The sequence below is a fragment of the Leptosomus discolor genome, chromosome 2 (assembly GCF_034619465.1).
Source record: "Leptosomus discolor isolate bLepDis1 chromosome 2, bLepDis1.hap2, whole genome shotgun sequence".
NCBI lineage: Eukaryota > Metazoa > Chordata > Aves > Leptosomiformes > Leptosomidae > Leptosomus > Leptosomus discolor.
In genome coordinates, this window is record NC_141392.1 from 126,763,785 (window position 1) to 126,774,440 (window position 10,656).

At 69.0% G+C, this 10,656-nt stretch overlaps 1 protein-coding gene across 1 annotated transcript; it reads left to right on the forward strand.

Moving 5' to 3' along the window:
- The first annotated feature begins 1,319 nt into the window (after positions 1 to 1,319).
- On the forward strand, positions 1,320 to 10,656 carry LOC147416099 (cGMP-dependent protein kinase 1-like). The gene is made up of 18 exons (XM_086460508.1): positions 1,320 to 1,501; positions 2,139 to 2,305; positions 2,398 to 2,511; positions 2,610 to 2,715; positions 4,885 to 4,948; positions 5,064 to 5,141; positions 5,830 to 5,918; positions 6,348 to 6,413; positions 6,506 to 6,553; positions 7,906 to 8,032; positions 8,700 to 8,830; positions 8,910 to 8,999; positions 9,073 to 9,214; positions 9,293 to 9,456; positions 9,553 to 9,669; positions 10,271 to 10,333; positions 10,416 to 10,491; positions 10,570 to 10,656. Exons 1-18 carry the CDS (start codon positions 1,320 to 1,322, stop codon positions 10,654 to 10,656), a joined length of 1,911 nt encoding a protein of 636 aa, XP_086316634.1.

A 10,656-nucleotide genomic window follows, 5' to 3' on the forward strand; every position in this document is an offset into this window, starting at 1 on the left:
ACAGGGTGCGGGTCAGGGTGCAGGTATGGGTGCAGGTCAGGGTGCAAGTTTGGGTGCGGTTTGGGTGCAGGTTTGGATGCAGGTCTGGGTGCAGGTCTGGATGCAGGTTTGGGTGCAGGTCAGGGTGCAGGTCAGGGTGCAGGTTGGGTGCAGGTTGGGTGCAGGTTTGGGTGCTGTCAGGGTGCAGGTTGGGTGCAGGTTGGGGTGCAGGTTTGGGTGCAGGTTGGTGGAGGCCATGGTGCATTTCTGGGCGCAGGTCAGAGTTCAGGTCAGGGTGCAGGTTTGGGTGCAGGTTTGCAAGTCTGGGTGCAGATCTGGATGCAGGTCAGGGTGCAGGTTTGCTTGCAGGTCTGGCTGCAGATTTGGTGCAGGTTTGGATGCAGGCTTGGTTACAAGTCTGGGTGCAGGTCTGGCTGCAGGTTTGGGTGCAGGTCTGGGTGCAGGTTTGGTTGCAAGTCTGGGTACAATTTGCAGTGCAGGTTTAGGTGCAGGCCACAGTGCATTTCTGGGTGCAGGTTTGGGTGCAGGTTTGGGTGCAGGTTTGTTTGGAAGTCTGGCTGCAGGTCTGGCTGCAAGTCTGGGTGCAGGTCTGGGTGCAGGTTTGGATACAGGCTTGGTTGCAAGTCTGGGTGCAGGTTGCAGTGCAGGTTGAGGTGCAGGTCTGGGTGCAGGCTGGGGGTGCAGGTTGGTGCAGGCCATGGTGCATTTCTGGGTGCAGCTCAGGGCGCAGGTCGCGGGGCAGTTTCGGGCACTGGCTGGGGTGCAGCTCCGGCTGCAGGTCGGGGTGCAGCGGGCGCAGGTATGGGTGCAGCGCGTGCTGGGCGGGGAGCCCCACCGGGCAGGTTAATGTGTCACCGGGGCTGAGCCGCGGCGTCAGCGCGGGCGAGAGGCGACGGCGCAGGAGCGGGGCCACAGGTAGGCGGCTGGGCAGCGGGGCTGAGCCCCCCCCGGGCACCAGTGGCAACCAGGATGGGGTCACCATGCTGGTGCCGTGCCGGGGGCTGCGCCGAGGCTCCCTCGTGCCGGCAGCGCAACCTTGGCGCGGCGCAGGGTGTGACCAGACATGGCGCCCGCGGCGGTGGCGCATCGCCGCAACCGGCACCAGACCCTACCGGTGGCTGCGTGGGGCTGGGACCCCCAAATGGGGACTCCTCCTGCCCGGCCCAGTGGTGTCCTGGGCGTCCCTCGCCACGCCGCGGCCACCCGTGCCGGGCAGCGCCGAGGCGAGACATGGCGGGCGCGTGGCGGGGCGATGCCACGCTGCTCCCCGCCGGCACCCCCAGGGCACCGGTTGCGGTGGTGGTGGCGGCGGCGCAGCGATGGATGAGCGGTTGCGGGAGCTGCGGCTGCGGGAGGAGAGGAGCTTCCTGCGGAGCGTGGCGCGGGGGGAGGCCGCCGAGCAGCCCCCTGGGCGCCGGGACAGCCGGGCACCCGCCATCGTCCCCGAGCCCTTGGCCAGTGACGCCGCCCTCGGGGGGCCCAACAGCCCCAAGTCCCGCAGGTAACCGGGGGGGTGCTGGGGGAGCTGGGGGGGGGGGCTGGGGGCAGGTTTGGGTGCAGTTTTTGGTGCAGATCTGGGTGCAGATTCGATGCAGGTCTGGTTGCAAGTCTGGGTGCAGGTTTAAGTGCAGATCTGGATGCAGGTCAGGGTGCAGGTTGGGTTGCAAGTCTGGGTGCAGGCCATGGTGCATTTCTGGGTGCATGTTGGTGCAGGCCTGGGTGCAGCTCAGGGTGCAGGTTGGGTGAAGCTTTAGGTGCAGCTCTGGGTGCAGGTCAGGGTGCAAGTCTGGGTGCAGGGTGCAGATCTGGGTGCAGATCTGGGTGCAGGCCATGGTGCATTTCTGGGTGCAGGTTTGGTTGCAAGTCTGGGTGCAGGTCAGGGTGCAAGTTTGGTGCAGGTTTGGTTGCAAGTCTGGGTGCAGATTCGGTGCAGGCCATGGTGCATTTCTGGGTGCAGGTAGAGGCGCGTGCCTGAGGGCACGCTGCTGCAGGCCTGGGTGCAGCTCAGGACGCAGGTTGCGGTGCAGCTCAAGGCGCTGGCTGCAGCGCAGGGCACCGCATTGCGTGCGTGTGTGCAGGAGGGGGGGGTCTCTCCGGTGCTGCTCTACTCGTGTCCCCGTGTCCCCCCCTGTCCCCAGGGACCTCACCCTGCTGGCGGAGGCGGTGGGACGCAGCGAGTTCCTGCGGCGCCTGGGCCAGGGCTGCCCCGAGGCGCTGGCCCAGAGCTTCGCCCCCGTCCGCCACGGCCCCGGCGACACGGTGCTGGCCGAGGGCGCCGAGGGCACCGCCATGTACATCGTGGCAGGTGAGACACCCCCCCCCCCCCGCTGCCCACGCGTGTCCCCGGGCTGCCACACACACACACGCGTGTGACACCGTGGGGACCCGTCGCCGCAGAGGGGCAGCTCAGCGTGAGCCAGCGGGGCCGGTGGCTCCGCACGCTGGGGCCGGGGGATGTTTTTGGGGAGCTCGCCATCCTCTACCACTGCAAGCGCACGGCCACCGTGCAGGGTAAGGGCAGGTCACACACATCCCACCCCCCCCCCCTTTCCCCAGGGCCTGGGGTCACCCCCCCAGCCCCCCCCCCCGCTGACCCCCCTGTGCCACAGCGCTTGGCCCCGTGCGCCTCTGGGCCATCGACCGCCAGCGGTACCGAGCCATCGCCACCAGCAATGCCAAGCGGCGACGAGCCGAGATCCTGGGATCCCTGCGAACGTGAGAGGGGGGATCGGGCACCCACCGCACCCCCCGTGCCCCACACCCTGACACACTTGGTGGGGGGTGCCGGCCCCTCCCGCCAGCCCTCACCTGCAGAGTCCCTCCCAGCCTCAGCCTTGTCCCCAGCCCTGGCCTCATCCTTATCCCCGTGCCTCTTCCCGTCCCCACCCTAGTCCTCATGATCCCTCTTCCCATGCCCATTCCCATGGCCAGCCCCACCTCCACGGCATCCCCATCCCTGTCCCCATGCCCAATCCCCATCCCTGTCCCCGTCCCTATCCCTGTCCCCAATCCCCATCCTTGTCCCCATTCCCCATCCCTGTCCCCTTTCCCAGCCCCTGTCCCCATTCCCATTCCCGATCCCTGTCCCCATTCCCATTCCCAAACCTATCCCTGTCCCCATCCCTATCCCTGTCCCCATTCCCAGTCCCCATTCCCATTCCTCATCCCTGTCCCCTTTCCCAGTCCCTGTCCCCAATCCCCATCCCAATCCCTGTCCCCATTCCCAGTCCCCATTCTCAGTCCCCATCCCTGGCCCCATTCCCCATCCCCAATCCCCATTCCCAATCCCCATTCCCAATCCCCATTCCCAATCCCCATCCCTGTCCCCATCTCTATCCCCTGTTCCCATTCCCAATCCCCATTCCCATCCCTGTCCCCATTCCCAGTCCCCATCCCAGTCCCTGTCCCCATTCCCATTCCCCATCCCTGTCCCCAGCCCCTTCCCCAGCCCTCCCCGCCAGCTGGGCTGAGCTCTGGGGTGCAGGAGCCCCATCAGGGCGCAGGCAGGGTGCAGGCAGGGAGCAGGGAGGGCGCAGGCAGGGTGCAGGCAGGGTGCAGGCAGGCGCAGGCAGGGTGCAGGCAGGGCGCAGGCAGGGTGCAGGCAGGGAGCAGGCAGGGAGCAGGGAGGGCGCAGGCAGGGTGCAGGCAGGGTGCAGGCAGGGAGCAGGCAGGGTGCAGGCAGGGCGCAGGCAGGGAGCAGGCAGGGTGCAGGCAGGGAGCAGGGAGGGCGCAGGCAGGGTGCAGGCAGGGTGCAGGCAGGCGCAGGCAGGGTGCAGGCAGGGAGCAGGCAGGGAGCAGGGAGGGCGCAGGCAGGGTGCAGGCAGGGTGCAGGCAGACGCAGGCAGGGTGCAGGCAGGGCGCAGGCAGGGTGCAGGCAGGGAGCAGGCAGGGAGCAGGGAGGGCGCAGGCAGGGTGCAGGCAGGGTGCAGGCAGGGCGCAGGCAGGGTGCAGGCAGGGTGCAGGCAGGGCGCAGGCAGGGAGCAGGCAGGGTGCAGGCAGGGAGCAGGGAGGGCGCAGGCAGGGTGCAGGCAGGGTGCAGGCAGGCGCAGGCAGGGTGCAGGCAGGGAGCAGGCAGGGAGCAGGGAGGGCGCAGGCAGGGTGCAGGCAGGGTGCAGGCAGGGCGCAGGCAGGGCACAGGCAGGGTGCAGGCAGGGTGCAGGCAGGGTGCAGGCAGGGAGCAGGCAGTGCAGGCAGGGTGCAGGCAGGGCGCAGGCAGGGTGCAGGCAGTGCAGTCAGGGTGCAGGCAGGGTGCAGGGAGGGCGCAGGCAGGGAGCAGGCAGGGTGCAGGCAGGGCGCAGGCAGGGCACAGGCAGGGCGCAGGCAGGGTGCAGGCAGGGTGCAGGCAGTGCAGGCAGGGTGCAGGCAGGGTGCAGGCAGTGCAGTCAGGGTGCAGGCAGGCGCAGGCAGGGCGCAAGCAGGGTGCAGGCAGTGCAGGCAGGGAGCAGGCAGGGTGCAGGCAGGACGCAGGCAGGGTGCAGGCAGGGTGCAGGCAGGGTGCAGGCAGTGCAGGCAGGGAGCAGGCAGGGAGCAGGGAGGGCGCAGGCAGGGTGCAGGCAGGCGCAGGCAGGGTGCAGGCAGGGTGCAGGCAGGGCGCAGGCAGGGTGCAGGCAGGGCGCAGGCAGGGTGCAGGGAGGGCGCAGGCAGGGCGCAGGCAGAGTGCAGGCAGTGCAGGCAGGGAGCAGGCAGGGAGCAGGGAGGGCGCAGGCAGGGTGCAGGCAGGGTGCAGGCAGTGCAGGCAGGGAGCAGGCAGGGCACAGGCAGGGTGCAGGCAGGGTGCAGGCAGGGCGCAGGCAGGACGCAGGCAGGACGCAGGCAGGGTGCAGTCAGGTTGCAGGCAGGGCGCAGGCAGGGCGCAGGAGCCCCCCCAGCCCCTCTCCCCCGCAGGGTGCCCTGGCTGCGGGACCTCTCCGCTCCCCACCTCTGCAAGCTGCTGGACGCCATGGAGGAGGTGGGTGGGCGCCCCAGGAGGGCCCTGGGGGCTACTGGGACTGACTGGGATGGCAGGTCTGGGACTGGCTGGGGAGGGGGCGGGGGGGTATTACCTGCCCCATCCCCCCCCGCAGTGCTCCTTCCCGCCCGGCCACGTCATTATCCACGAAGGCGACGAAGGGGAAAACTTCTACCTCATCCTGAAGGGAGAGGTGGGTGCGACCCCCCAGGGGCCTGGGGACCCCCCACCCCCGCCTTGGCAAGGGGCAGGGGGGAATGGGGAGAGGGACAGGGGTGGGGATTGGGACTGGGGACAGGGATGAGGACTGGGAGTCGGGACAGGGATGGGACTGGGGACAGGGACTGGGAATGGGGAAAGGGATTGGGAATGGGGACAGGGATGGGGAATGGGGACAGGGATGGGGATTGGGAAAGGGGCTGGGAAAGGGGACAGGGTTCGGGAATGGGGACAGGGACTGGGATGGGGATTGGGAATGGGGACAGGGACTGGGAAAGGGGAAAGGCATTTGGAATGGAGACAGGGACTGGGATGGGGATTGGGACTGGGGACAGGGACTGGGAAAGAGGACAGGGATTGGGAATGGGGACAGGGATGGGAAAGGTGACAGGGATTGGGAATGTGGACAGGGATGGGGAATGGGGACAAGGATGGGGATTGGGGATGGAAACAGGGGACGGGGATTGGGGACAGAAACAGTGGACAAGGATAGGGATGGGGACAAGGATGGGTTTGGGAATGGGAACAGGGATTGGGAATGGGGACAGGGATGGGGAATGGGAATGGGGACAGGGGCTGGGAATAGGAACAGGGGACAGAGATGGGGACAGGCGCCCGGTGCCCCCCCCGTCCCCCCCTCAGCACCGTCCCCGGTGCCGCAGGTGCGGGTGAGCCAGCGAGTGGACGGGCAGGAGAAGCTGCTCCGTGTCCTGGGGGCCGGCGAGCATTTCGGGGAGCTCTCCCTGCTGCGGTGGGTGCCCCCCCCCCCCCCCGGCAGCACCCACGCTGCTGACTCGGCCCGGCTGCGGTGTCACTGGTGGCCTGGCCTTGGTGGGGGCAGGGACGTGGTGCCTGGGGGGTGGTGGTGGGGTCTGGCTGGTCTGACACCAACCCCTGGAGTGACACCCCCTTGCAATGACACCCCCCCCTGCAGTGACACCCCCCTGCAGTGACACCCTCCCATGTAATGACACCCCCTTAGTGACACCCCACCTGCAGTGACACCCCTCCACAGTGACACCCCCTGTGTAATGACACCCCCCTGTAGTGACACCTCTTCGCAGTGACACCCCCCCCCCTTAGTGACACCCCTTGCAGTGACACCTCCCTTGCAGTGACATCCCCCGCAGTGACACCCCCCCCAATCCCCCCCCCCCCGTGACCCCCAGCCTCTCCGCAGGAACAGCCGCCGGACGGCGTCGTGCCAGGCCCAGGGACACGTCATCTGCGTCACCGTGGCCAAGGAGCGGGTGTCCCCACGTGTGCCCTTGTGTCCCCCCAACCTGTCCCTGCCAGACCCCCCCACCCCACCCCACTGACCCCCCCTCTGCCCCACAGAGACTTCCTCGAGATCAGCCCCTTCTGCCCCCAGCACCTCTCGGAGCCGTGAGTGTCCCGGCCCCCGGAGTCCCCAGGACCCCCCAAACCCCACTGGGGTGTCCCCAGAGCAGCGCTGGCTCCATGGGGGCCCCCCCCTAGCCCCAGGGGAGCCCCCAAAATAGGGTGGGGGGGTGGCAGGGGCAGCTCGGGCCACAAGGGAGAAGGGGGTGGCCATGGCTTGGGGGGATTTGGGGTGAGGGGGGGCAGGGTGATGGGTGCAGGGTGGTCACGGATGATGGTGCCAGTGGGGACCCCCCAGGTCCCCAGTCCAGCCCCTCACGGGGTGTGGGTCCCTCCTCACCCAGCCAAAGCGCCCTCATCCTGGTGCCACCCATGGGGCTGGGGTCCCGCTGCCCCCCCCGTGCCCGTCCCTGGGGGGCCGGGGGGGGAGGGGGGGGGCTGGGGCTGAGCAGGGGCTGGTGCTGCTGCACCCCCAAACCCCCAACGCTCCCCCGGCTCCTTCCCACCCCAGAGACACGGCTGAGAGGGAAGCGCCGGAGGATCCTGGGCGGTGAGTGTGGGGTGGGAATGGGAATGGGGGTGGGATGGGGATGGGGGTGGAGATAAGATGGGGATGGGGTGGGATGGGATTCAGGTGGGGTGGGGGTGGGAATGGGGGTGGGGTGGGGGTGGGATGGGATTGGGAATGGAGGTCGGATGGGATGGGATGCAGGTGGGGTGGGAATGGGAATGGGGGATGGGATGGGGGTGGGAATGGGGGTGGAATGGGGTGGGGGTGGAATGGGATGGGATGGGGACTGGGGATGTGGGTGGGGATGGGATGGGGATGGGGGTGGAAATGGGATGGGATGGGGGTGGTGATAAGATGGGGATGGGGGTGGGATGCGGGTGGGAAGGAATGGGGTGGGATGGGACGGGAATGAGGGTGGGATGGGGATGAGGATCGGGTGGGATGGTGAAGGGATGGAGATAAGATGGGTTTGAGATGGGGCTGGGAATGGGGTGGGGACGAGGCCACCCTGCCCTGGGACGGGGCTCCCTGCCCTCAGGGCACGACACGGGGTGGGGGGCAGCGGCGCGGTGGCAGACAGCAGCGAGGCAGGCAGGGCCCAGCCCTGTGCTGGGGGGTCCCCGGGGTCCAGCTGGGTGACACAGGGTCCAGCCGGGTGACACAGCATCCCTGGGATCCCTCTGGGTGCTGCAGTGTCCCCATGACCCAGCCTGACAGCACTGGGGTCCAGCCCCGTGCCAGCGGCGTCCCCAAGCTCCGACCCAGCACCATCCCCGGGGAGCAGCGGGGGGGTCCCCGGCAGGGTTGGGGGGTCGGCAGCCACCCGGTGCTGGAGTGGGTGCTGCAGGCCCACGGTCCCCACCCTCAGGGGTTGGGGGTCCCCGAGCCTGCGGCAGCCCCTGTCCCCAGTGCGGCTGGAGGACCTGGTGGCCGTGCGCTACGAGGAGGGCGAGTGGCAGGGCCAGCGCGTCATCCTGGGCACCGGCGGCTTCGGCAGGGTCGAGCTGGTGAGAGCCAAACCCTGCGCCCACCCCCTCCACCCCCCCTCTGGCTCCCGGTGTCCGTCCCGGTGCCCATCCCCGTGCCTGTCGCGGTGCCCGTCCTGGTGCCCATGCCAGTGCCCATCCCCGTGCCTGTCCCCGTCCCCGTGCCCATCCCCGTGCCCGTCCCCGTGCCCATGCTGGTGCCCAACCCTGTGCCCGTCCCGGTGCCCATCTCGGTGCCCATTCTGGTGCCCATGCCGGTGCCCATGCCGGTGCCCATGCCGGTGCCCGTCCCGGTGCCCATCCCAGTCCCCATGCTGGTGCCCATCCCCGTGCCTGTCCTGGTGCACATCCCCATGCCCATCCCCATGCCCATGCCAGTGCCCATGCCGGTGCCCATCCCCGTGCCTGTCCCGGTGCTCATGCTGGTGCCCATCCCCATGCCTGTCCCCGTCCCCGTGCCCATCCTGGTGCCCATCCCAGTGCCCATCCCGGTGCCCATGCTGGTCCCCATGCCGGTGCCCATCCCCGTGCCTGTCCCCGTCCCCGTGCTTATCCCGGTGCCCGTCCCGGTGCCCATCCCCGTGCCCATGCAGTGCCCATTCCCGTGCCCATGCTGTGCCTGTCCTGGTGCCCATCCCCGTGCCCGTCCCCGTGCCCATCCCGGTGCCCATCCTGGTGCCCACGGGGCCCCCAGGTGCGGTGCCGGGAGCGTCTCTTCGCGCTGAAGCGGATCCGCAAGGACCGGGTGGTGCAGCGGCAGCAGCAGGACCACATCCGCACCGAGCGGCGGGTGCTGGCGGGCAGCCGCAGCCCCTTCGTCGTGGGGTGAGCGCGGGGGAGCCGGGAAGCGGCGGTGGGGTGGTTTATCATGCCGATATCCCACCGCTCCCCTCACCGCCGGCAGCTTTTTCGGCACTTTTCGGGACGGGCGCTACGTCTACCTGCTGCTGGAGTTCTGCCAGGGCGGCGAGCTGTGGACCAAGCTGCGGGAGAGGTACGGCGCCTCGGGGAGCCGTGGCGCGGCGTGGCGTGGCCTGGCCTGGCATCACCGGGTCCCTGCCGTGCAGGCGCTGCTTCGAGGAGCCGCTGGCCGTGTTCTGCTGTGCCTGCGTGGTGGAAGGCCTGGAGTACCTGCACGGCCGCGGCATCGTCTACCGCGACCTCAAGCCCGAGAACCTCATGCTGGACCAGCGCGGCTACGTCAAGCTGGTACTGGGGCGGGCAGGGGTTGGTGGTGGTGGCAGTGGTGATGGGGCTGAGCCGGCTGACGGCACCCGGCGCCCGCAGGTCGATTTTGGCTTTGCCAAGGAGCTGGGGCGGGGGGAGAAGACGTTCTCCTTCTGCGGGACCCCCGAGTACCTGGCGCCAGAGATGCTGCGCCAGGAGGGCCACGACTTCGCCGTGGATTTTTGGATGCTGGGCATCCTCGCCTTCGAGCTGCTGGTGGGGAGGTGAGCGGGGGGCGGCGGGGTTTGGCTGAGGGGGCTGTGCCCCGCCCCCATCTCCATTTCTCCGCTGGGGTGAGGCCCCCCCCCATCTCCCCGCAGACCCCCCTTCCACAGCGCCGACCCCCAGCAGACCTACAGCCGCATCCTGGACGGCATCTTCTCCTTCCCCGCGTTCCTCGGCGAGGCCGCCTGCTCCCTCATCGGGAAGCTCTGCAGGTGCTGGGGGCAGCAAGTGGGGGGGCGGGGGGGCGTGAAGGTGGGTGTGGGGGGGTACTGGGGGGTGCTGGGGGCAGTGGGGTGCGCCCCCAGGCAGGGTTGAGGCACCTTGGGTGGTGTTTGGGTGGCCTGGGTGCGTGGCTGCAGCCTGGTGTGCATGGGGGGGGGAGGTCCCGAAAGTTCATCATTGCACCCTGGTGTGCATTGGGTGGGGGGGGGTGGGGGTGGGGGTGTGTGTGTGTGTGGGGGGGTGTGTGTGTGTCCCCAAAGTACATCATGGCACCCCAGTGCACATGGGGGGTCCCTCAGGTACATCACTGCACCCTGGTGTGCACGGGGGGCGGGGGGGGGCCCAGGTACGTCGTTGCACCCCAGTGCGCATGGGGGTCCCCAAAGTACATCGCTGCACCCTGGTGTGCATGGGAGGGGGGGGTGGCAGGTACATTGGTGCTCCCCAGCACATGTGGGGGGGGTCCCCAATGTACATCACTGCACCCTGGTGTGCACAGAGGGGTCCCCCAGGTACATCACTGAACCCCGGTGTGCCTGGGGGTGCCGGGGGTGCCTGGGGGTGCTCCTACCCCACACCGTCCCCTCGCAGGCGCCGTCCAGGGCAGCGCCTGGGGAACACGGCCAGCGGCATCCGTGGTATCAAGAAGCACAGGTAAGGGGGGGGGTGTGGGGTGTGGGGGTGTCCCACACCCCCTCCCGAGCCCCTCCTGCAGCTCCCCCCCATCCTCCCCAAGGTGGTTTGGGGCCCTGAAGTGGAGGAAACTCTCGCTGCGGCAGCTGGAGGCCCCCACTCTGCAGCTCATCAAGGAGGTGAGGTGGGGGGCTTGTGGGGGGGCTCTGAACACACCCCCCCAGCTGTCTCTGACCCCCTCTTTCCCCCCCCTGCAGGGACCCCCCTACGTCAACTTCAAGCGTTTCTCAGTCGACTGGACGCCAGCAGAGGAAGAGTTCTCGGGCTGGGATGAGGATTTCTGA